The sequence below is a fragment of the Oncorhynchus nerka genome, linkage group LG3 (assembly GCF_034236695.1).
Source record: "Oncorhynchus nerka isolate Pitt River linkage group LG3, Oner_Uvic_2.0, whole genome shotgun sequence".
Lineage (NCBI taxonomy): Eukaryota > Metazoa > Chordata > Actinopteri > Salmoniformes > Salmonidae > Oncorhynchus > Oncorhynchus nerka.
In genome coordinates this window covers 112,150-135,730 of record NC_088398.1, presented here as the reverse complement: position 1 = coordinate 135,730, position 23,581 = coordinate 112,150, and the positions used below count along the sequence as shown (strand labels likewise).

The window sequence follows — 23,581 nt, the reverse complement described above, 5'->3', positions numbered from 1 at the left end:
AGAGAGAGAGAGAGAGACAGAGAGAGAGAGAGAGAGAGACAGGGAGAGAGAGAGAGAGACAGGGAGAGAGAGAGAGAGAGAGACAGGGAGAGAGAGAGAGACAGGGAGAGAGAGAGAGAGAGAGAGAGAGAAGGGGGGAGGAAAGAGAAGACAGTCCTGTAGAAACTCAAGACTGCTTCACTCACGCACAAGACACTTATGACAGTCAGCAGGGAAGTCCATTGATCCAGACAGACCTGCAGTAGTACAGTAGTAGACAGAGCAGGCAGAGGAGGATGACAGCCATGCCTCCCATTATGGCCAATAGGAAGACTGTGTGGTACGTACTGATGTCCTTTGCCACCACCGGACCTGCAGAAACAGACACATTCTTCTTCTTTTTTTTTTTTACGATTCACAGAGGAAGTTTTACCTGTTTTAAATGTGTGTGTTGGTACCTGTGTCTAGTGGGGACATGGTGTGTGTTGGTACCTGTGTCTAGTGGGGACGTGGTGTGTGTTGGTAGGTACCTGTGTCTAGTGGGGACGTGGTGTGTGTTGGTAGGTACCTGTGTCTAGTGGGGACATGGTGTGTGTTGGTAGGTACCTGTGTCTAGTGGGGACATGGCGTGTGTTGGTAGGTACCTGTGTCTAGTGGGGACATGGCGTGTATTGGTACCTGTGTCTAGTGGGGACATGGTGTGTGTTGGTACCTGTGTCTAGTGGGGACATGGTGTGTGTTGGTACCTGTGTCTAGTGGGGACATGGTGTGTGTTGGTACCTGTGTCTAGTGGGGACATGGTGTGTGTTGGTACCTGTGTCTAGTGGGGACATGGCAGCCACCCAGTATCCCAGTTGAGGGGCGATGTAGGTTAGGCTGAGCTGGTCTCCCTCCCTCTGGACATAGCCCAGACTGCTCTTCAACCAGGCCCCTACAAACAAACACAGAGAGAGTTAGAGATATACTCTTCAAACACAGTCAATTAGTGTAAAGCTTTTGGTCTAGTCACTGTGCTGCTGCAGTTCTCCAGCCAACCACTGGGAGGAAGCAGACTCGCAGTGACACAGTCATAACTCACACTGGCCAGGAGCCATATGAGCTAGAATCATCATAACATAGCCAGACACAGTCATTGTGTAAGATGATGTAACACGACCTGGACAACGATCTAATGTCAGTTTTTACTTCGTCACCATTGGTATGATAAGGATTTGTGGTATGTAGGCTGATCCAAGATCTGTGTATGAGAGGGGCTATGACAGTGCAATAGTGGTCTCTGCAGGGGATTCTCTGTCTATTATAGATGCTCTGATGCAACCCAATTAGAAGGGAAGAACTAATGTACAGGGAGGGGGAAAGAGAAACAAGAGAAGGAGAGAAATGCCTGTGACTCAGCATCTTTATGAAACGCTTCGCCTCCCTCCCTCCCTCACACACAGTGTCATCGATCCCCATGGACCAAGCACAGAAACAGCCCAACCCAGCACAGCCCTGTCCTCTTGAGGAGTCAACTCTCACTGGATGACCTTTTACATCAGTGTATTGTATCCTCTGGCTGTAAGGCATCACACACACACACAGTGTCATCGATCCCCATGGACCAAGCACAGAAACAGCCCAACCCAGCACAGCCCTGTCCTCTTGAGGAGTCAACTCTCACTGGATGACCTTTTACATCAGTGTATTGTATCTTCTAGCTGTAAGGCATCACACACACACATATAAACACACACACAAACACACGCAAGCATGCACACAGAGTCAATACTGGTCACCTTTACATTAGTACTAGTCCTTTGTGAGAATTTGTAGGAACGTCATCATGAACTCTGTTCAGACGTGAACTGGATGGTATTGACATCACTAACTCCTCTCTGTAATGTATTGACATCACTAACTCCTCTATGTAATGTATTGACATCACTAACTCCTCTATGTAATGTATTGGCATCATTAACTCCTCTCTGTAATGTATTGACATCACTAACTCCTCTCTGTAATGTATTGGCATCATTAACTCCTCTCTGTAATGTATTGACATCATTAACTACTCTATGTAATGTATTGACATCACTAACTCCTCTCTGTAATGTATTGACATCACTAACTCCTCTATGTAATGTATTGACATCACTAACTCCTCTCTGTAATGTATTGACATCACTAACTCCTCTATGTAATGTATTGACATCACTAACTCCTCTATGTAATGTATTGGCATCACTAACTCCTCTCTGTAATGTATTGGCATCACTAACTTCTCTCTGTAATGTATTGACATCATTAACTCCTCTCTGTAATGTATTGAGTCTGGATGGTAGTTACATCATTAACTCCTCTCTGTAATGTATTGACATCATTAACTCCGCTCTGTAATGTATTGACATCATTAACTCCTCTCTGTAATGTATTGACATCATTAACTCCTCTCTGTAATGTATTGGCATCATTAACTCCTCTCTGTAATTATTGGCATCATTAACTCCTCTCTGTAATGTATTGACATCACTAACTCCTCTATGTAATGTATTGACATCACTAACTCCTCTATGTAATGTATTGACATCACCAACTCCTCTATGTAATGTATTAGCATCATTAACTCCTCTCTGTAATGTATTGACATCACTAACTCCTCTCTGTAATGTATTGACATCATTAACTCCTCTCTGTAATGTATTGACATCATTAACTCCTCTCTGTAATGTATTGACATCACTAACTCCTCTATGTAATGTATTGACATCACTAACTCCTCTATGTAATGTATTGGCATCATTAACTCCTCTCTGTAATGTATTGACATCACTAACTCCTCTCTGTAATGTATTGGCATCATTAACTCCTCTCTGTAATGTATTGACATCATTAACTCCTCTCTGTAATGTATTGACATCAACTCCTCTCTGTAATGTATTGGCATCAACTCCTCTCTGTAATGTATTGGCATCATTAACTCCTCTCTGTAATGTATTGGCATCATTAACTCCTCTCTGTAATGTATTGGCATCATTAACTCCTCTCTGTAATGTATTGGCATCATTAACTCCTCTCTGTAATGTATTGGCATCGTTAACTCCTCTCTGTAATGTATTGACATCGTTAACTCCTCTCTGTAATGTATTGACATCGTTAACTCCTCTCTGTAATGTATTGACATCGTTAACTCCTCTCTGTAATGTATTGGCATCATTAACTCCTCTCTGTAATGTATTGACATCATTAACTCCTCTCTGTAATGTATTGACATCATTAACTCCTCTCTGTAATGTATTGAGTCTGGATGGTAGTTACATCATTAACTCCTCTCTGTAATGTATTGACATCATTAACTCCTCTCTGTAATGTATTGACATCAACTCCTCTCTGTAATGTATTGGCATCAACTCCTCTCTGTAATGTATTGGCATCATTAACTCCTCTCTGTAATGTATTGGCATCATTAACTCCTCTCTGTAATGTATTGGCATCATTAACTCCTCTCTGTAATGTATTGGCATCGTTAACTCCTCTCTGTAATGTATTGACATCGTTAACTCCTCTCTGTAATGTATTGGCATCGTTAACTCCTCTCTGTAATGTATTGGCATCATTAACTCCTCTCTGTAATGTATTGGCATCATTAACTCCTCTCTGTAATGTATTGGCATCATTAACTCCTCTCTGTAATGTATTGGCATCATTAACTCCTCTCTGTAATGTATTGGCATCATTAACTCCTCTCTGTAATGTATTGGCATCATTAACTCCTCTCTGTAATGTATTGGCATCATTAACTCCTCTCTGTAATGTATTGGCATCATTAACTCCTCCCTGTAATGTATTGGCATCACTAACTCCTCTCTGTAATGTATTGGCATCATTAACTCCTCTCTGCAATGTATTGGCATCATTAACTCCTCTCTGTAATTATTGGCATCATTAACTCCTCTCTGTAATGTATTGGCATCATTAACTCCTCTCTGTAATGTATTGAGTCTGGATGGTAATTACATCTTTAACTCCTCTCTAATGTATTGACATCATTAACTCCTCTCTGTAATGTATTGGCATCATTAACTCCTCTCTGTAATGTATTGACATCATTAACTCCTCTCTGCAATGTATTGGCATCATTAACTCCTCTCTGCAATGTATTGGCATCATTAACTCCTCTCTGTAATTATTGGCATCATTAACTCCTCTCTGTAATCTATTGACATCCTAAACTCCTCTCGAATGTATTGGCGTCATTAACTCCTCTCTGTAATGTATTGGCATCATTAACTCCTCTCTGTAATATATTGGCATCATTAACTCCTCTCTGTAATGTATTGGCATCATTAACTCCTCTCTGTAATGTATTGGCATCATTAACTCCTCTCTGTAATGTATTGGCATCATTAACTCCTCTCTGTAATGTATTGGCATCATTAACTCCTCTCTGTAATGTATTGGCATCATTAACTCCTCTCTGTAATGTATTGGCATCATTAACTCCTCTCTGTAATCTATTGACATCCTAAACTCCTCTCGAATTTATTGGCGTCATTAACTCCTCTCTAATGTATTGGCGTCATTAACTCCTCTCTGTAATGTATTGAGTATGGATGGTAATTACATCATTAACTCCTCTCTGTAATGTATTGACATCATTAACTCCTCTCTGTAATATATTGGCATCATTAACTCCTCTCTGTAATGTATTGGCATCATTAACTCCTCTCTGTAATGTATTGGCATCATTAACTCCTCTCTGTAATGTATTGAGTATGAATGGTAATTACATCATTAACTCCTCTCTGTAATGTATTGACATCATTAACTCCTCTCTGTAATATATTGGCATCATTAACTCCTCTCTGTAATGTATTGGCATCATTAACTCCTCTCTGTAATGTATTGGCATCATTAACTCCTCTCTGTAATGTATTGGCATCATTAACTCCTCTCTGTAATGTATTAGCATCATTAACTCCTCTCTGTAATGTATTGGCATCATTAACTCCTCGCTGTAATGTATTGGCATCATTAACTCCTCGCTGTAATGTATTGGCATCATTAACTCCTCGCTGTAATGTATTGGCATCATTAACTCCTCTCTCTAATGTATTGGCATCATTAACTCCTCTCTGTAATGTATTGGCATCATTAACTCTTCTCTGTAATGTATTGAGTCTGGATGGTAATTACATCATTAACTCCTCTCTAATGTATTGACATCATTAACTCCTCTCTGTAATGTATTGGCATCATTAACTCCTCTCTGCAATGTATTGGCATCATTAACTCCTCTCTGCAATGTATTGGCATCATTAACTCCTCTCTGCAATGTATTGGCATCATTAACTCCTCTCTGTAATTATTGGCATCATTAACTCCTCTCTGCAATGTATTGGCATCATTAACTCCTCTCTGCAATGTATTGGCATCATTAACTCCTCTCTGCAATGTATTGGCATCATTAACTCCTCTCTGTAATTATTGGCATCATTAACTCCTCTCTGCAATGTATTGGCATCATTAACTCCTCTCTGCAATGTATTGGCATCATTAACTCCTCTCTGTAATTATTGGCATCATTAACTCCTCTCTGTAATGTATTGACATCATTAACTCCTCTCTGTAATCTATTGACATCCTAAACTCCTCTCTGTAATCTATTGACATCCTAAACTCCTCTCTGTAATCTATTGACATCCTAAACTCCTCTCTGTAATGTATTGGCATCATTAACTCCTCTCTGTAATGTATTGAGTATGGATGGTAATTACATCATTAACTCCTCTCTGTAATGTATTGGCATCATTAACTCCTCTCTGTAATGTATTGGCATCATTAACTCCTCTCTGTAATGTATTGAGTATGGATGGTAATTACATCATTAACTCCTCTCTGTAATGTATTGGCATCATTAACTCCTCTCTGTAATGTATTGGCATCATTAACTCCTCTCTGTAATGTATTGGCATCATTAAATCCTCTCTGTAATGTATTGAGTATGAATGGTAATTACATCATTAACTCCTCTCTGTAATGTATTGGCATCATTAACTCCTCTCTGTAATGTATTGAGTATGAATGGTAATTACATCATTAACTCCTCTCTCTAATGTATTGACATCACTAACTCCTCTCTGTAATGTATTGGCATCATTAACTCCTCTCTGTAATGTATTGAGTATGGATGGTAATTACATCATTAACGCCTCTCTGTAATATATTGGCATCATTAACTCCTCTCTGTAATGTATTGGCATCATTAACTCCTCTCTGTAATGTATTGGCATCATTAACTCCTCTCTGTAATGTATTGGCATCTTGGCATCATTAACTCCTCTCTGTAATGTATTGGCATCATTAACTCCTCTCTGTAATGTATTGGCATCATTAACTCCTCTCTGTAATGTATTGGCATCATTAACTCCTCTCTGTAATGTATTGGCATCATTAACTCCTCTCTGTAATGTATTGGCATCATTATCTCCTCTCTGTAATGTATTGGCATCATTAACTCCTCTCTGTAATGTATTGGCATCATTAACTATTCTCTAATGTATTGACATCATTAACTCCTCTCTGTAATGTATTGGCATCATTAACTCCTCTCTGTAATGTATTGGCATCATTAACTCTTCTCTAATGTATTGACATCATTAACTCCTCTCTGTAATGTATTGGCATCATTAACTCCTCTCTCTAATGTATTGACATCACTAACTCCTCTCTCTAATGTATTGACATCATTAACTCCTCTCTGTAATGTATTGACATCATTAACTCCTCCCTGTAATGTATTGACATCACTAACTCCTCTCTGTAATTATTGGCGTCCTTAACTCCTCTCGAATGTATTGGCATCATTAACTCCTCTCTAATGTATTGGCGTCATTAACTCCTCTCTGTAATGTATTGGCATCATTAACTCCTCTCTAATGTATTGAGTCTGGATGGTAATTACATCATTAACTCCTCTCTGTAATGTATTGGCATCATTAACTCCTCTCTGTAATGTATTGGCATCATTAACTCCTCTCTGTAATGTATTGACATCACTAACTCCTCTCTGTAATGTATTGGCATCATTAACTCCTCTCTAATGTATTGAGTCTGGATGGTAATTACATCATTAACTCCACTCTGTAATGTCTTGACATCATTAACTCCTCCCTGTAATGTATTGGCATCATTAACTCCTCTCTGTAATGTATTGGCATCATTAACTCCTCTCTAATGTATTGAGTCTGGATGGTAATTACATCATTAACTCCTCTCTGTAATGTCTTGACATCATTAACTCCTCTCTGTAATGTATTGGCATCATTAACTCCTCCCTGTAATGTATTGAGTCTGAATGGTAATTACATCATTAACTGCTCTCTAATGTATTGAGTCTGGATGGTAATTACATCATTAACTCCTCTCTAATGTATTGAGTCTGGATGGTAATTACATCATTAACTCCTCTCTGTAATGTATTGGCATCATTAACTCCTCTCTGTAATGTATTGACATCATTAACTTCTCTCTGTAATGTATTGACATCATTAACTTCTCTCTGTAATATATTGAGTCTGGATGGTAGTTACATCATTAACTGGATGGTATTTACATCATAAACACAGAGGTAAACCAGCTCCTTTCTAACAGTATGTGACATCATTCAGCTCAGTACTCTACAACATCACAGAACAAAATACATGCTGTCAGTTAAACTAGCAGAACAGGTTTCACCAAGTCTGTGTGGGTCTGTATGCTCAAGCGTCTGTGTGTGTGTGTGTGTGTGTGTGCGCGCGAGTTGCTATGTGTGTGCTCAAGCATCTGTTTGTCTGTGTGAGAGTTGGTGTGTGTGTGTGGGTGTGTGAGCAAAATAGTTGGTGTGTGTGTGAATTGGTGTGTGTGTGTGTGTGTGTGTGAGAGAGAGTTGGTGTGTGTATGCATCTGTGAGAGTTGGTGTGTGTATGAGTCTGTGAGAGTTGGTGTGTGTGTGTGTGTGTGTGTGAGAGAGAGTTGTTGTGTGTGTGTGTGTGTGTGTGTGTGTGTGTTTGAGAGAGTTGGTGTGTGTTATCCCCTCTCCATGTGCAAGCCTAGACAACAACACAGTCCCTCCTAACATTGGCTTCTTTGTGTGGAGAAAGAATGATCAGGCAGAAATATTTCTGGAGAAATCTCAAACACACTCGCTCGCGCACGCACACACACACAAACACACAAACTGGTCACTGGAGAAACTCTATTAAAGCCCCGGGTCTGTTAGGTTTGTTATTTGGGGGTTGCTAGGGAAACAGTGGACTAAAACACAGAGGACCAGAGGTGGATGTTTCTGGGAAATATTAACCATACAGCGTGCGTGTGTGTGTGTGCGTGTATTGACACAAGGCTACATACCCTCTGGCTATAAGGCATCCTGGGAACAGTGGCTTTTAATGTCAATCATGTAAAGGGTCACCCAGTGAGAGAGTTGACTCCTCATGAGAACATGGCTGTGCTGGGCTCGGTACAGTACTGTGTGTGATTGTGTGTGTGTGTATATCTGTATGTGTGTGTGTATATCTGTATGTGTGTGTGTATATCTGTGTGTATATCTGTGTGTGTGTGTATATCTGTGTGTGTGTGTATATCTGTGTGTGTGTGTGTGTACCTCAGCTTGACTGAGCTTGACTCTGGCTACCCTCCTAAATCACTCCACTGCTGTCTGAGTCAATGATCTACGGCTGACCACACCTCTACTAATCTTGGGAGGGAGGGAGAGAGGGGAGGGAGGGATTTTCAAACAGGTTAGGCTACATTTCCTAACCAATCTTGTGATGTGGATGTAATCAGGAACAAGAAGTACTGTGTTTTGATGTGTGTTTTAATACGGTGCGTTACGTCCAATAATATGTCAGATAATCTTTTAGAAAGTTCAATTATTCCATTCATAACTCTGCCCCACTGTAATCTCCCGTCTCACTGTACAGTGTGTGTGCGTGTGTGTGTGTGCGTGTGTGTGTGTGTGTGTGTTGCACTCTGGTACGGTTTTTCCCCCCAGTTCCTTTAAAAAAAAGTATGTAGTGATGCATTTCCCAGCCTGACGGAGATACACACATCCCATTAACTTTCAGGAAACATAGATCCCACTGATGAAGGATGCAGAAGGGTAGACACACACAACACGTACCTTACCCTACTGATTAGAGGTTCCGAGGGGAGGAATTCTGGACCCAAACACAGTAAATCTGCTCCCTGCTCAGAAAAACTGAAAAGCTGTGTGTGTGTGTGTGTGTGTGTGTGTGTGTGTGTGTGTGTGTGTGTGTATGAACTCACCTAGACTGGGGTCGAACCTCCAGGCTGGGATGTGTTGGTTCTCCTTCAGGCCGCTATTGGCCGGTAGAGAGATGGAGATGCTGATTGGGCAGTTCACCTGGAGCTCCACCCCCTCGCTGGCAAATAGGTGGACAGAGATGGCCGCCACTGGAGTCAGCTCAAACCTACGCTCACTTCCTGTTAGAGGAGAAGAGGAGAGCCAAAAGAGAGGTGTAGTGAGAGGGAGAGAGGAGAGGTGTAGTGAGAGGGAGAGAGAGAGAGAGAGGAGAGGTGTAGTGAGAGGGAGAGAGAGAGAGAGAGAGAGAGAGGTGTAGTGAGAGGGAGAGAGAGAGAGAGAGAGGAGAGGTGTAGTGAGAGGGAGAGAGAGAGGAGAGGTGTAGTGAGAGGGAGAGAGAGAGGAGAGGTGTAGTGAGAGGGAGAGAGAGAGAGAGAGGTGTAGTGAGAGAGAGAGAGGAGAGGTGTAGTGAGAGGGAGAGAGAGAGAGGTGTAGTGAGAGGGAGAGAGAGAGAGGAGAGGTGTAGTGAGAGGGGGGGAGAGAGAGAGAGAGAGGAGGGGTGTAGTGAGAGGGAGAGAGAGAGAGGAGAGGTGTAGTGATCCCTCCCTTGACCCCACCTGCCCCCACACACTCCCCACCAGCCCTTCATGTCTTCTATCCCACCCACCCTTCATCCCCCTCCTCCCTTCACCCCATCCACCCCTCATCCATATGTCAAATACTTGATTTAGTTTGTCGGATACAACGGCGCCAATGGAATGGTACCAAGAGTGTATTCCACCTAAGTCTGGTCCCAGTCTGTCCCAGTCCCAGTGGAGGTACCTGTTCCATTGCCCCCCAGGCCCTGTAGGTAGGGGAAGTGCTGGATGTGGTTGGGGTTGTTGGCCACAGTCAGCAGGGCAGTGAGATTGCTGTAGGACGAGTTGGGAGGGAGGCTCAGGGCTCGACGCTGGAACTGAACCCAGGACTGACCCCTCGATCCTGGGGAGGAAAGAGGGGGGGGGGGTCAGGAACCACTCACACACTTAGATCCAGTGTTCCTTGGTGTCCATCTCCCCTGTAACCCTTGTAGCTCGTCAGATGAATGTCTGGAAGATGTGTGATGAACGCCATATGGATGCTGGCCTTCTCTCCTCTCATCACTGTTTTTACTCCTCCATATTACATCTCAGCTTTCTAATGGTTTTTCTCTTTTACTCAATCAGTTCCTTCCATCTCCCTCTGCCACCCTTCCTCTCTCTCTCCCTAGAGGAGATCTGCATGGAGGAATGGGCCAAAATACCAGCAATACCAGAATTAGTGTTAGTATTGGGGTAAGGGGTTGTGGGTTAGGAGATGGTGCTGGTGTATGGTTAGGGGTTAAGGAAATTCGGATTTAGAATGGGAATCAATTGTGTCCCCACAAGGTTAGTTAAACAAGACTGTGTGTGTTAAAGAGAAGTTTGTATAGTGGGGCTTCGCGATGATGTCATAGTGTTTCCACTGTGGTGAGTGTACATTCCTGGGCAATGAGACACCGCTGCAGCCGTGCCTGTGTGTTTTCTCTAGCTCTGTGTATCCTCTGCCTTCAGTGCACCTGATCTGGTATTGATCTGAACGTCCAGTTTTGAAGGAGGTCTGTTATTGATCTGAATGTCCAGTTTTGAAGGAGGTCTGGCATTGATCCGAATGTCCAGTTTTGAAGGAGGTCTGGCATTGATCCGAATGTCCAGTTTTGAAGGTCTGTTATTGAACTGAATGTCCAGTTTTGAAGGAGGTCTGTTATTGTGCCAATCCAAAAAGCCCCTCCTCATCCTCTTCCCCTCCTAAGAGTTCCCTCTCTTTTCTTCCATCTATAATGGACATTGCACCCTTCCCCCCATCCCCTCTTCCCCCATTCTCCCCATCCCCTCACTTCCCAAGTTCTCCCCATCCCCTCTTCCCAGCCTCTCCCCCTTTCCCTCATCCCCTCTCTTCTCCCTTTCCCTCATCCCCCACCCCCTCTCTTCCCCCATTCTCCCCATCCCTTCTTCCCCCTCTCCCCATCCCCTCTTCCCAGCCTCTCCCCCTTTCCCTCACACCCTCTCTTCCCCCTTCCCCCACTCCCTCTCTTCCCCCTTCTCCCCACTCCCTCTCTTCCCCCTTCTCCCCACTCCCTCTCTTCCCCCTTCTCCCCACTCCCTCTTCCCCCTTCCCCCCACTCCCTCTCTTCCCTCTCTTCCCCCACCCCTCTCTTCTCCCCACCCCCTCTCTTCCCCCCCCACTCCCTCTCTTCCCCCCACCCCCTCTCTTCCCCCCACTCCCTCTCTCCCCCCACTCCCTCTCTTCTCCCCACCCCTCTCTTCCCCCTTCCCCCATTCCCTCTCTTCCCCCTTCCCCCACTCCCTCTCTTCCCCCTTCCTCCTCTTCCCCCTTCCCCCCACTCCCTCTCTTCTCCCCACTCCCTCTCTTCTCCCCACCCCCTCTCTTCCCCCACTCCCTCTCTTCTCCCCACTCCCTCTTCTCCACCACTCCCTCTTCTCCACCACTCCCTCTCTTCTCCACCACTCCCTCTCTTCTCCACCACTCCCTCTCTTCTCCACCACTCCCTCTCTTCTCCACCACTCCCTCTCTTCTCCACCACTCCATCTCTTCTCCACCACTCCATCTCTTCTCCCCACCCCATCTCTTCTCCCCACCCCATCTCTTCTCCCCACTCCCTCTCTTCCCCCTTCTCTTCCCCTTTCGCTTTTCATTCTCTCTCCTCTTGCTGCATGACAAGGTTCCTCGCTCCCCTGGGCTTCCAGGTTCAAAATATCATGATATAACACACTGTGTGTGGATGAGGGCCACTGTATGCACCCGACCATAGCATGATTATCCTGCCCTCCTGGAGGACGGACACACAGCTCAGTCAGCAAGATTTAAAGGAGTAGCAGCAGCAGAACCTCACTCAGAGAGGATGGCAGAGCAGGAGAAGAGCAGATGGTATGGGACACACTAAATGAGTGTGGTTATTGAAGACGAACACACACACACATAGCAAAACAAGCACACTGATCAGACACACGGCACACATGTTATAAGATCACATCTAATTTAATCTTATCTAATGTAATTGCTCCTGACTGATTGACAGAGGACACATGCTGCCTGTGTGTGTGTGTGTGTGTGTCTTTCATTAGAGAGATGTTTTAAAGGGGTGGACATATTTCATTATTAATGTGTGTGAGGTCACTGGGCCAGGGACAGTGTCTAAGTACACTCTCTCTCTCTCTCACCTTGGGATCCAGAGTTAATGTGTATCAGGTCTTCATACACCATCAGAGTGGCAGCTCTCTCTGGTAGCAGCTCCAGACTGAGAGAGGAAAACACTGGAACACACACATTTCAGTCATTTTGACATTTCAGCAGACGCTTGGCGTTGCAAGCACCATGCTCTACCAACTGAGCCACATGGGACCCACCACAGTCACTCATTTATTCATCACAATAACCCACCCTGTGGCTCATTTTTATTCTCACTAAAGGTCAACTTTTTGAATTTTGTGTTCCTCTAAACTTCATTCTAAACCTAGTGGTTTCTTTTTTTTCTAGCATTGTGGTTTGTAGAAAAACATTTTTTTGAAGATCTTACTTGATTAGTTTAAATCTCTAGCTTTCCCTTTTCCATTCTCTGTGATCTGCCTCGACTATTAAAGCCTTGGATGGTGCTTCGTTTTATCACAGGAGACAGTTGAATTACTCAACACTGTATTCTTCACCAAAAGGTTCTCTGTAGAATCACTACAGTCTTCTTGTTTACAAAGCCCTGCTCCACAAACTCCCGACTTACCTAACATCACTATTAAGACTTTAAATGACAAGTTCTTCAACCTGTTCACAGGGTTGGTTCACTCTGGAGACTCCTTTGGTGTCTAGAGAGTAAATCAGCCGTTCATTTCCTTGCACCGTACGTGTGGAATGATCTACAACACTTTCAAATGGGAGGAATTGGTGCCTCTAGGTCAGGTCAGACGGTTGTTAAGGGACCTTTTTACAGAAGAATGGGTCTGTTTTTTATGAACGCGTTTAGCTTTTTGTGTATTTTATTGTGTATATGAATGTGTAGTTAAATGTGTTTATTGTATTTTCATGTGTATTGTGGTGCTATACAGGGCTCACCTGGAAGAGAGACCTTGACTCCCTGTCTATATAAAGAGATGCTGGTCTCAGCATTGACTCCCTGACTAAATAAAGAGACCTTGGTCTCAGCATCGACTCCCTGTCTCAGCATCGACTCCCTGTCTCAGCATCGACTCCCTGTCTCAGCATCGACTCCCTGTCTCAGCATCGACTCCCTGTCTCAGCATTGACTCCCTGTCTAAAAGAGATGCTGATCTCAGCATTGACTCCCTGTCAAAATAAAGAGACGCTGGTTTCAGCATGGACTCCCTGTCTAAATAAAGAGACGCTGGTCTCAGCATTGACTCCCTGTCTAAATAAAGAGACGCTGGTCTCAGCATTGACTCCCTGTCTAAATAAAGAGACGCTGGTCTCAGCATTGACTCCCTGTCAAAATAAAGAGATGCTGGTCTCAGCATGGACTCCCTGTCTAAATAAAGAGACGCTGGTTTCAGCATTGTCAAAGACTCCAGCCACCCTAGTCATAGACTCTTCTCTCTGCTATACTGCACGGCAAGTCTAGGTCCAAGAGGCTTCTAAACAGCTTCTACCCCCAAGCCATAAGACTCTAATCAAATGGCTACCCAGACTATTTGCATCCCCCCCCCTTATACCGCTGCTACACTCTGTTATTATTTAAGCATAGTCACTTTATTAACTCTAACTACATGTAGATATTACCTCAATTACCTCGACTAACCTGTACCCCCGCACATTGACTCTGTACCGGAACCCCCTGTATATGGTCTCGCTATTGTTATTTTACTGCTGCTCTTTAACTACTTGTTACTTTTATCTCTTATTCTTATTTGTATTTTTTTAACTGCATTGTTGGTTAGGGGCTTGTAAGTATGCATTTCACTGTAAGTTCTACACTTGTTGTATTCGGAGCATGTGACTAATAACATTTGATTTGGCTCCCTGTCTAAATAAAGAGACCTTGGTCTCAGCATTGACTACCTGTCTAAACAAAGACTGAATAAAAATCATAGAGACAAAAGTTCTCCTCTTTCCTCCTCCTTTCTCTGTCAATCCTCCTTTCTCTCTCCCCCCGTCACTCCTCCTTTCCTCTCTCCCCCCGTCACTCCTCCTTTCCTCTCTCCCCCGTCACTCCTCCTTTCCTCTCTCCCCCGTCACTCCTCCTTTCCTCTCTCCCCCCGTCACTCCTCCTTCCCTCTCTCCCCCCGTCACTCCTCCTTCCCTCTCTCCTCCTTCCCTCTCTCCCCCGTCACTCCTCCTTTCCTCTCTCTCCGTCACTCCTCCTTTCCTCTCTCTCCGTCACTCCTCCTTTCCTCTCTCTCCGTCACTCCTCCTTTCCTCTCTCTCCGTCACTCCTCCTTTCCTCTCTCTCCGTCACTCCTCCTTTCCTCTCTCTCCGTCACTCCTCCTTTCCTCTCTCTCCGTCACTCCTCCTTTCCTCTCTCTCCGTCACTCCTCCTTTCCTCTCTCTCCGTCACTCCTCCTTTGCTCTCTGTCACTCCTCCTTTGCTCTCTGTCACTCCTCCTTTCCCCTCTCTGTCACTCCTCCTTTCCCCTCTCTGTCACTCCTCCTTTCCCCTCTCTGTCACTCCTCCTTTCCCCTCTCTGTCACTCCTCCTTTCCCCTCTCTGTCACTCCTCCTTTCCCCTCTCTGTCACTCCTCCTTTCCCCTCTCTGTCACTCCTCCTTTCCCCTCTCTGTCACTCCTCCTTTCCCCTCTCTGTCACTCCTCCTTTCCCCTCTCTGTCACTCCTAAATTGTCCAGTGCTGATAAGCATGTGTGTGAACAATCTGAAAGTGTTGTGTGAGGATAATGGGGGTGGTCACTTATTATAATAAAGCTGTAATGGGGCACCCTCATTATCCTCACACACCACTTTCAGATTGTTCACAAACACACACACACACACAAAGTAGATTTTACTACTTTGACCTACCGGGCAGTCTGGTGGGTCTCCAGGGGGCAGAATTTGGCACGTATCCCTGTCTGGTTGCTGTGACAACCAGCAGGGTTCCAAGGCGGTAGGGAAAACGCAGGTAGGCATTGCCGTCGGCAGCAGAGGTCTCTGTGGTTACAGAGGTGTGGTTGGTGAAGAGCTCGATGGTGGCTCCGCCCAGGGGCTGGTGGGTGCTGGCATCACTCAGGTGAACCTTCAGAGTCACCTCTACACAGAGAGAGTGCGAGAGTTACACACTCGGCTAAGTAAGCGCCAGTGATGTAAAATAAGATCAGTTAAAAAAAATACTTGAAAGTACTACTTTTTTGGGGTAACTTTTACTTCACTACATTCCCAAAGAAAATAATGTACTTTTTACTCCACACATTTTGACTGACACCCCAAAGTACTCATTACATTTGGAATGCTCAGCAGGAGATAAAAATGGTCCAAAGAGAGAATTGAACCAGAGAATTGTGCCATCTGGTTCGCTTAATATAAGGACTTTTAAAGGATTTATCATTTTACTTTTGATACTTAAGTGTATTTAAAACCCAAATACTTTTACTCAAGTAGTATTTACTGGGTGACTTTCACATTTACTTGAGTCTTTTTCTATGAAATTATCTTTACTTTTACTCAAGTATGACAATCGGGTACTTTTTCCACCACTGGTAAGCATGCACCACACAGACTCAGGTTCGTCACTCTAATTGTCTGTAATTAGTTGGCCTTCAATCTCTAACGAGTCCCATTTCATCTGAAAATGAACCAACTTAGCCGAATGAAGCGTATCAATGTCCAGTCCAACAGAAAATGAATCCTAGAACAGAGCCTATGATATAGCCTAGGCATATACAGTTGAAGTCGGAAGTTTACATACACCTTAGCCAGATACATTTAAACTCAGTTTCACAATTCCTGACATTTAATCATAGTAAAAATTCCCTGTCTTAGGTCAGTTAGGATCACCACTTTATTTTAAGAATGTGAAATGTCAGAATAATAGTAGAGAGAATGATTTATTTCAGCTTTTATTTCTTTCATCACATTCCCAGTGGGTCAGAAGTTAACATACACTCAATTAGTATTTGGTAGCATTGCCTTTAAATTGTTTAACTTTGTCAAACGTTTTGGGTTGCCTTCCCCAAGCATCCCACAATAAGTTGGGTGAATTTTGGCCCATTCCTCCTGACAGAGCTGGTGTAACAGAGTCAGGTTTATAGGCCTCCTTGCTCACACACGCTTTTTCAGTTCTGCCCACAAATGTTCTATGGGATTGAGGTCAGGGCTTCAAATCAAATCAAATTTTATTTGTCACATACACATGGTTAGCAGATGTTAATGCGAGTGTAGCGAAATGCTTGTGCTTCTAGTTCCGACAATGCAGTGATAACCAACAAGTAATCTAACTAACAATTCTAAAACTACTGTCTTATACACAGTGTAAGGGGATAAAGAGTATGTACATAAGGATATATGAGTGAGTGATGGTACAGAGCAGCATACAGTAGATGGTATCGAGTACAGTATATACATATGAGATGAGTATGTAGACAAAGTAAACAAAGTGGCATAGTTAAAGTGGCTAGTGATACATGTATTACATAAAGATGCAGTCGATGATGTAGAGTACAGTATATACGTATGCATATGAGATGAATAATGTAGGGTAAGTAACATTATATAAGGTAGCATTGTTTAAAGTGGCTAGTGATATATTTACATCATTTCCCATCAATTCCCATTATTAAAGTGGCTGGAGTTGGGTCAGTGTCAATGACAGTGTGTTGGCAGCAGCCACTCAATGGTGGCTGTTTAACAGTCTGATAGCCTTGAGATAGAAGCTGTTTTTCAGTCTCTCAGTCCCAGCTTTGATGCACCTGTACTGACCTCGCCTTCTGGATGATAGCGGGGTGAACAGGCAGTGGTTCGGGTGGTTGATGTCCTTGATGATCTTTATGGCCTTCCTGTAACATCGGGTGGTGTAGGTGTCCTGGAGGGCAGGTAGTTTGCCCCCGGTGATGCGTTGTGCAGACCTCACTACCCTCTGGAGAGCCTTACGGTTGAGGGCGGAGCAGTTGCCGTACCAGGCGGTGATACAGCCCGCCAGGATGCTCTCGATTGTGCATCTGTAGAAGTTTGTGAGTGCTTTTGGTGACAAGCCGAATTTCTTCAGCCTCCTGAGGTTGAAGAGGCGCTGCTGCGCCTTCTTCACGACGCTGTCAGTGTGAGTGGACCAATTCAGTTTGTCTGTGATGTGTATGCCGAGGAACTTAAAACTTGCTACCCTCTCCACTACTGTTCCATCGATGTGGATAGGGGGGTGTTCCCTCTGCTGTTTCCTGAAGTCCACAATCATCTCCTTAGTTTTGTTGACGTTGAGTGTGAGGTTATTTTCCTGACACCACACTCCGAGGGCCCTCACCTCCTCCCTGTAGGCCGTCTCGGCTTTGTGATGGCCACTCGTTTTTTCAACCACTCCACAAATTTCTTGTTAACAAACTATAGTTTTGGCAAATTGGTTAGGACATCTACTTTGTGCATGACAAGTCATTTTTCCAACAATTGTTTACTGACAGATTATTCCACAATTCCAGTGGGTCAGAAGTTTACATACACTAAGTTGACTGTGCCTTTATACAGCTTGGAAAATTCTAGAAAATTATGTGATGGCTTTAGAAGCTTCTGATAGGCTAATTGACATCATTTGAGTCAAATCGAGGTGTACCTGTGGATGTATTTCAAGGCCTACCTTCAAACGCAGTGCTTCTTTGCTTGACATCATGGGAAAATCAAGAGAATTCAGCCAAGACTTCAGAAAAAAATTGTAGACCTCCACAAGTCTGGTTCATCCTTGGGAGCAATTTCCAAATGCCTGAAGGTACCATGTTCACCTATACAAACAGTAGTACGCAAGTATAAACACCATGGGACCACGCAGCCATCATACCGCTCAGGAAGGATACGCGTTCTGTCTCTTAGAGTTGAACGTACTTTGGTGCAAAAAGTGCAAATCAATCCCAGAACAACAGCAACGGACCTTGTGAAGATGCTGGAGGAAACAGGTACAAAAGTATCTATATCCATAGTAAAACAAGTCCTATATCGACATAACCTGAAAGGTCGCTCAGCAAGGAAGAAGCCACTGCTCCAAAACCACCATAAAAAAGCCAGACTATGGTTTGCAACTGCACATGGGGACAAAGATCGTACTTTTTGGAGAATGTCCTCTGGTCAGATGAAACAACAAATAGAACTGTTTGGCCATAATGAACATCGTTGTGTTTGGAGGAAAAAGGAGGAGGCTTGCAAGCCGAAGAACACTATCCCAACCGTGAAGCACGAGGGTGGCAGCATCATGTTGTGGGGGTGCTTTGCTGCAGGAGGGACTGGTGCACTTCACAAAATAGATGGCATCATGAGGTAGGAAAATTATGTGAATATATTGAAGCAACATCTCAAGACATCAGTCAGGAAGTTAAAGCTTGGTCGCAAATGGGTCTTCCAAATGGACAATGACCCCAAGCATACTTCCAAAGTTGTGGCAAAACGGCTTAAAAACAACAAAGTCAAGGTATTGGAGTGGCCATCACAAAGCCCTGACCTCAATCCTATAGAACATTTGTGGGCAGAACTGAAAAGGTGTGTGCGAGCAAGGAGGCCTATAAACCTGACTCAGAACCACCAGCTCTGTCAGGAGGAATGGGCCAAAATTCACCCAACTTATTGTGGGAGGCTTGTGGAAGGCTACCCAAAACGTTTGACCCAAGTTAAACAATTTAAAGGCAATGCTACCAAATACTAATTGAGTGTATGTAAACTTCTGACCCACTGGGAATGTATGAATGGAAATAAAAGCTTAAATAAATCTCTACTATTATTCTGTCTTTGCACATTCTTAAAATAAAGTGGTGATCCTAACTGACCTAAGACAGGGAATTTTTACTAGGATTAAATGTCAGGAATTGTGAAAAACTGAGTTTAAATGTATTTGGCTAAGGTATGTAAACTTCCGACTTCAACTGTATATATACACAGTAGTCAGGATAAGCTTTCTGACTCAGTCACATTTGACATTGGCAGTTAACAGCCAATCACAGTGAGTGGCCAAAAGCATATTTCCTGGTTACCAGCCAATAGCAAGGCTCTGTCAAAACAATGGGACCTTTTGCTGTTTCTTGATGCCTGAGGAAGGAAATCTCTGAGCACACATCTCCTTTATTACTGTCATACACTTTCCTGGAAACTGCTGAATAACATACTTCCATTAAACCATTAACTCCGTTGGATAGCAGAGCATTGTAAAGCTGGCCACACACACACACACACCTAGTTCATGCAGTGCCAGAGCTAAACTGGACAGAGCAACAACCCATTCTCTCAAGTGGAACACCCACACTGGCCAAGCTTATATAGGTTAGACCTTTGCTAGGGCCCTATAAAATCTGTTGAATTTAAAAATATATATATATACAGTGGGGCAAAAAAGTATTTAGTCAGCCACCAAATGTGCAAGTTCTCCCACTTCAAAAGATGAGAGAGGCCTGTAATTTTCATCATAGGTACACTTCAACTATGAGACAAAATGAGAAGGAAAATAATCCAGAAAATCACATTGTAGGATTTTTTATGAATTTATTTGCAAATTATGGTGGAAAATAAGTATTTGGTCAACTACAAACAAGCAAGATTTTTGGCTCTCACAGACCTGTAACAACTTCTTTAAGAGGCTCCTCTGTTCTCCACTCATTACCTGTATTAATGGCACCTGTTTGAACTTGTTATCAGTATAAAAGACACCGGTCTTTGGCCAAGACCAAAGAGCTGTCAAAAGACACCAGAAACAAAATTGTAGACCTGCACCAGGCTGGGAAGACTGAATCTGCAATAGGTAAGCAGCTTGGTTTGAAAAAAATCAACTGTGGGGGCAATTATTAGGAAATGGAAGACATGCAAGACCACTGATAATCTCCCTCGATCTGGGGCTCCACGCAAGATCTCACCCCGTGGGGTCAAAATGATCACAAGAACAGTGAGCAAAAATCCCAGAACCACATGGGGGGACCTAGTGAATGACCTGCAGAGAGCTGGGACCAAAGTAACAAAGCCTACCATCAGCAACACACTACGCCGCCAGGGACTCAAATCCTGCAGTGCCAGACGTGTCCCCCTGCTTAAGCCAGTACATGTCCAGGCCCGTCTGAAGTTTGCTAGAGAGCATTTGGATGATCCAGAAGAAGATTGGGAGAATGTCATATGGTCAGATGAAACCAAAATATAACTTTTTGGTAAAAACTCAACTCGTCGTGTTTGGAGGACAAAGAATGCTGAGTTGCATCCAAAGAACACCATACCTACTGTGAAGCATGGGGTGGAAACATCATGCTTTGGGGCTGTTTTTCTGCAAAGGGACCAGGACGACTGATCCGTGTAAAGCAAAGAATGAATGGGGCCATGTATCGTGAGATTTTGAGTGAAAACCTCCTTCCATCAGCAAGGCCATTGAAGATAAAAACGTGGCTGGGTCTTTCAGCATGACAATGATCCCAAACACACTGCCCGGACAACGAAGGAGGGGCTTCGTAAGAAGCATTTCAAGGTCCTGGAGTGGCCTAGCCAGTCTCCAGATCTCAACCCCATAGAAAATCTTTGGAGGGAGTTGAAAGTCCGTGTTGCCCCAAAACATCACTGCTCTAGAGGAGATCTGCATGGAGGAATGGGCCAAAATACCAGCAAGAGTGTGTGAAAACCTTGTGAAGACTTACAGAAAACGTTTGACCACTGTCATTGCCAACAAAGGGTATATAACAAAATATTGAGATAAACTTTTGTTATTGACCAAATACTTATTTTCCACCATAATTTGCAAATAAATTCATTAAAAATCCTACAATGTGATTTTCTGGATTTTTTTTCTCGTTTTGTCTGTCAGTTGAAGTGTACCTATGATGAAAATTACAGGCCTCATCTTTTTAAGTGGGAGAACTTGCACAATTGGTGGCTGACTAAATACTTTTTTGCCCCACTGTATATTATAATAATTTCAACTTTATTTAACCAGGTAGGTCAGTTATTTACAACTGCAACCTGGCCAAGATAAAGCAAAGCAGTGCGACAAAAAACAACAGAGTTACACATAGGAGAAACAAAAGTACAGTCAATAACACAATAGAAAAATCTATATACAGTGTGTGCAAATGGAGTGAGGAGAAGGCAATAAATAGGCCCTAGTAGTGAAGCAATTACAATTTTGCAAATTAACACTGGAGTGATAGATGAGCAGATGATGATGTGCAAGTAGAAATACTGGTGAGCGAAAGAGCAAAAAAGTAAATAAAAACAATATGTGTGCAATCTGGTTTCCGAGCCGGTCACGGGTGCACCTCAGCCACACTCAAGGTACGAAACGATATCATAACCGCCATCGATAAAAGACAGTACTGTGCAGCCGTCTTCATCGACCTTGCCAAGGCTTTCGACTCTGTCAATCACCATATTCTTATCGGCAGACTCAATAGCCTCGGTTTTTCGGATGACTGCCTTGCCTGGTTCACCAATTACTTTGCAGACAGAGTTCAGTGTGTCAAATCGGAGGGCATGCTGTCCGGTCCTCTGGCAGTCTCTATGGGGGTGCCACAGGGTTCAATTCTCGGGACGACTCTTTTCTCTGTATATATCAATGATGTTGCTCTTGCTGCGGGCGATTCCCTGATCCACCTCTACGCAGACGACACCATTCTGTATACTTCTGGCCCTTCCTTGGACACTGTGCTATCTAACCTCCAAAAGAGCTTCAATGCCATACAACACTCCTTCTGTGGCCTCCAACTGCTCTTAAACGCTAGTAAAACCAAATGCATGCTTTTCAACCGATCGCTGCCTGCACCCGCATGCCCGACTAGCATCACCACCCTGGATGGTTCCGACCTTGAATATGTGGACATCTATAAGTACCTAGGTGTCTGGCTAGACTGCAAACTCTCCTTCCAGACTCATATCAAACATCTCCAATCGAAAATCAAATCAAGAGTCGGCTTTCTATTCCGCAACAAAGCCTCCTTCACTCACGCCGCCAAGCTTACCCTAGTAAAACTGACTATCCTACCGATCCTCGACTTCGGCGATGTCATCTACAAAATGGCTTCCAACACTCTACTCAGCAAATTGGATGCAGTCTATCACAGTGCCATCCGTTTTGTCACTAAAGCACCTTATACCACTGCGACTTGTATGCTCTAGTCGGCTGGCCCTCGCTACATATTCGTCGCCAGACCCACTGGCTCCAGGTCATCTACAAGTCCATGCTAGGTAAAGCTCCGCCTTATCTCAGTTCACTGGTCACGATGGCAACACCCATCCGTAGCACGCGCTCCAGCAGGTGTATCTCACTGATCGTCCCTAAAGCCAACACCTCATTTGGCCGCCTTTCGTTCCAGTACTCTGCTGCCTGTGACTGGAACGAATTGCAAAAATCGCTGAAGTTGGAGACTTTTATCTCCCTCACCAACTTCAAACATCAGCTATCTGAACAGCTAACCGATCGCTGCAGCTGTACATAGTCTATTGGTAAATAGCCCACCCATTTTCACCTACCTCATCCCCATACGGTTTTTATTTATTCACTTTTCTGCTCTTTTGCACACCAATATCTCTACCTGTACATGACCATCTGATCATTTATCACTCCAGTGTTAATCTGCAAAATTGTAATTATTCGCCTACCTCATGCCTTTTGCACACATTGTATATAGACTCCCCCTTTTTTTCTACTGTGTTATTGACTTGTTAATTGTTTACTCCATGTGTAACTCTGTGTTGTCTGTTCACACTGCTATGCTTTATCTTGGCCAGGTCACAGTTGCAAATGAGAACTTGTTCGCTCAACCTGGTTAAATAAAGGTGTTCTCAACTGCCTTCTCAACTAGCCTACCTGGTTAAATAAAGGTGTTCTCAACTAGCCTACCTGGTTAAATAAAGGTGTTCTCAACTAGCCTACCTGGTTAAATAAAGGTGTTCTCAACTAGCCTACCTGGTTAAATAAAGGTGTTCTCAACTAGCCTACCTGGTTAAATAAAGTTAAATAAAGGTGTTCTCAACTAGCCTACCTGGTTAAATAAAGGTGTTCTCAACTAGCCTACCTGGTTAAATAAAGGTGTTCTCAACTAGCCTACCTGGTTAAATAAAGGTGTTCTCAACTAGCCTACCTGGTTAAATAAAGGTGTTCTCAACTAGCCTACCTGGTTAAATAAAGGTGTTCTCAACTAGCCTACCTGGTTAAATA

The 23,581-nt window shown here is 43.6% G+C and overlaps 1 protein-coding gene across 1 annotated transcript in view; it reads right to left on the bottom strand.

Annotated features, from left to right (window-relative positions):
* LOC115127329 (protein FAM171A1-like) overlaps positions 1-23,581 on the bottom strand; it is a 70,017-nt gene that overhangs the window by 5,074 nt on the left and 41,362 nt on the right. Inside the window, exons 2-7 of the mRNA XM_065006659.1 lie at positions 15,298-15,525; positions 12,499-12,591; positions 10,082-10,240; positions 9,265-9,441; positions 794-910; positions 237-351 (exon numbers count right to left, since the gene is read on the bottom strand). Coding sequence (XP_064862731.1) covers positions 237-351; positions 794-910; positions 9,265-9,441; positions 10,082-10,240; positions 12,499-12,591; positions 15,298-15,525 — 889 coding nt within the window. The remainder of the gene's footprint in view (positions 1-236; positions 352-793; positions 911-9,264; positions 9,442-10,081; positions 10,241-12,498; positions 12,592-15,297; positions 15,526-23,581) is intronic.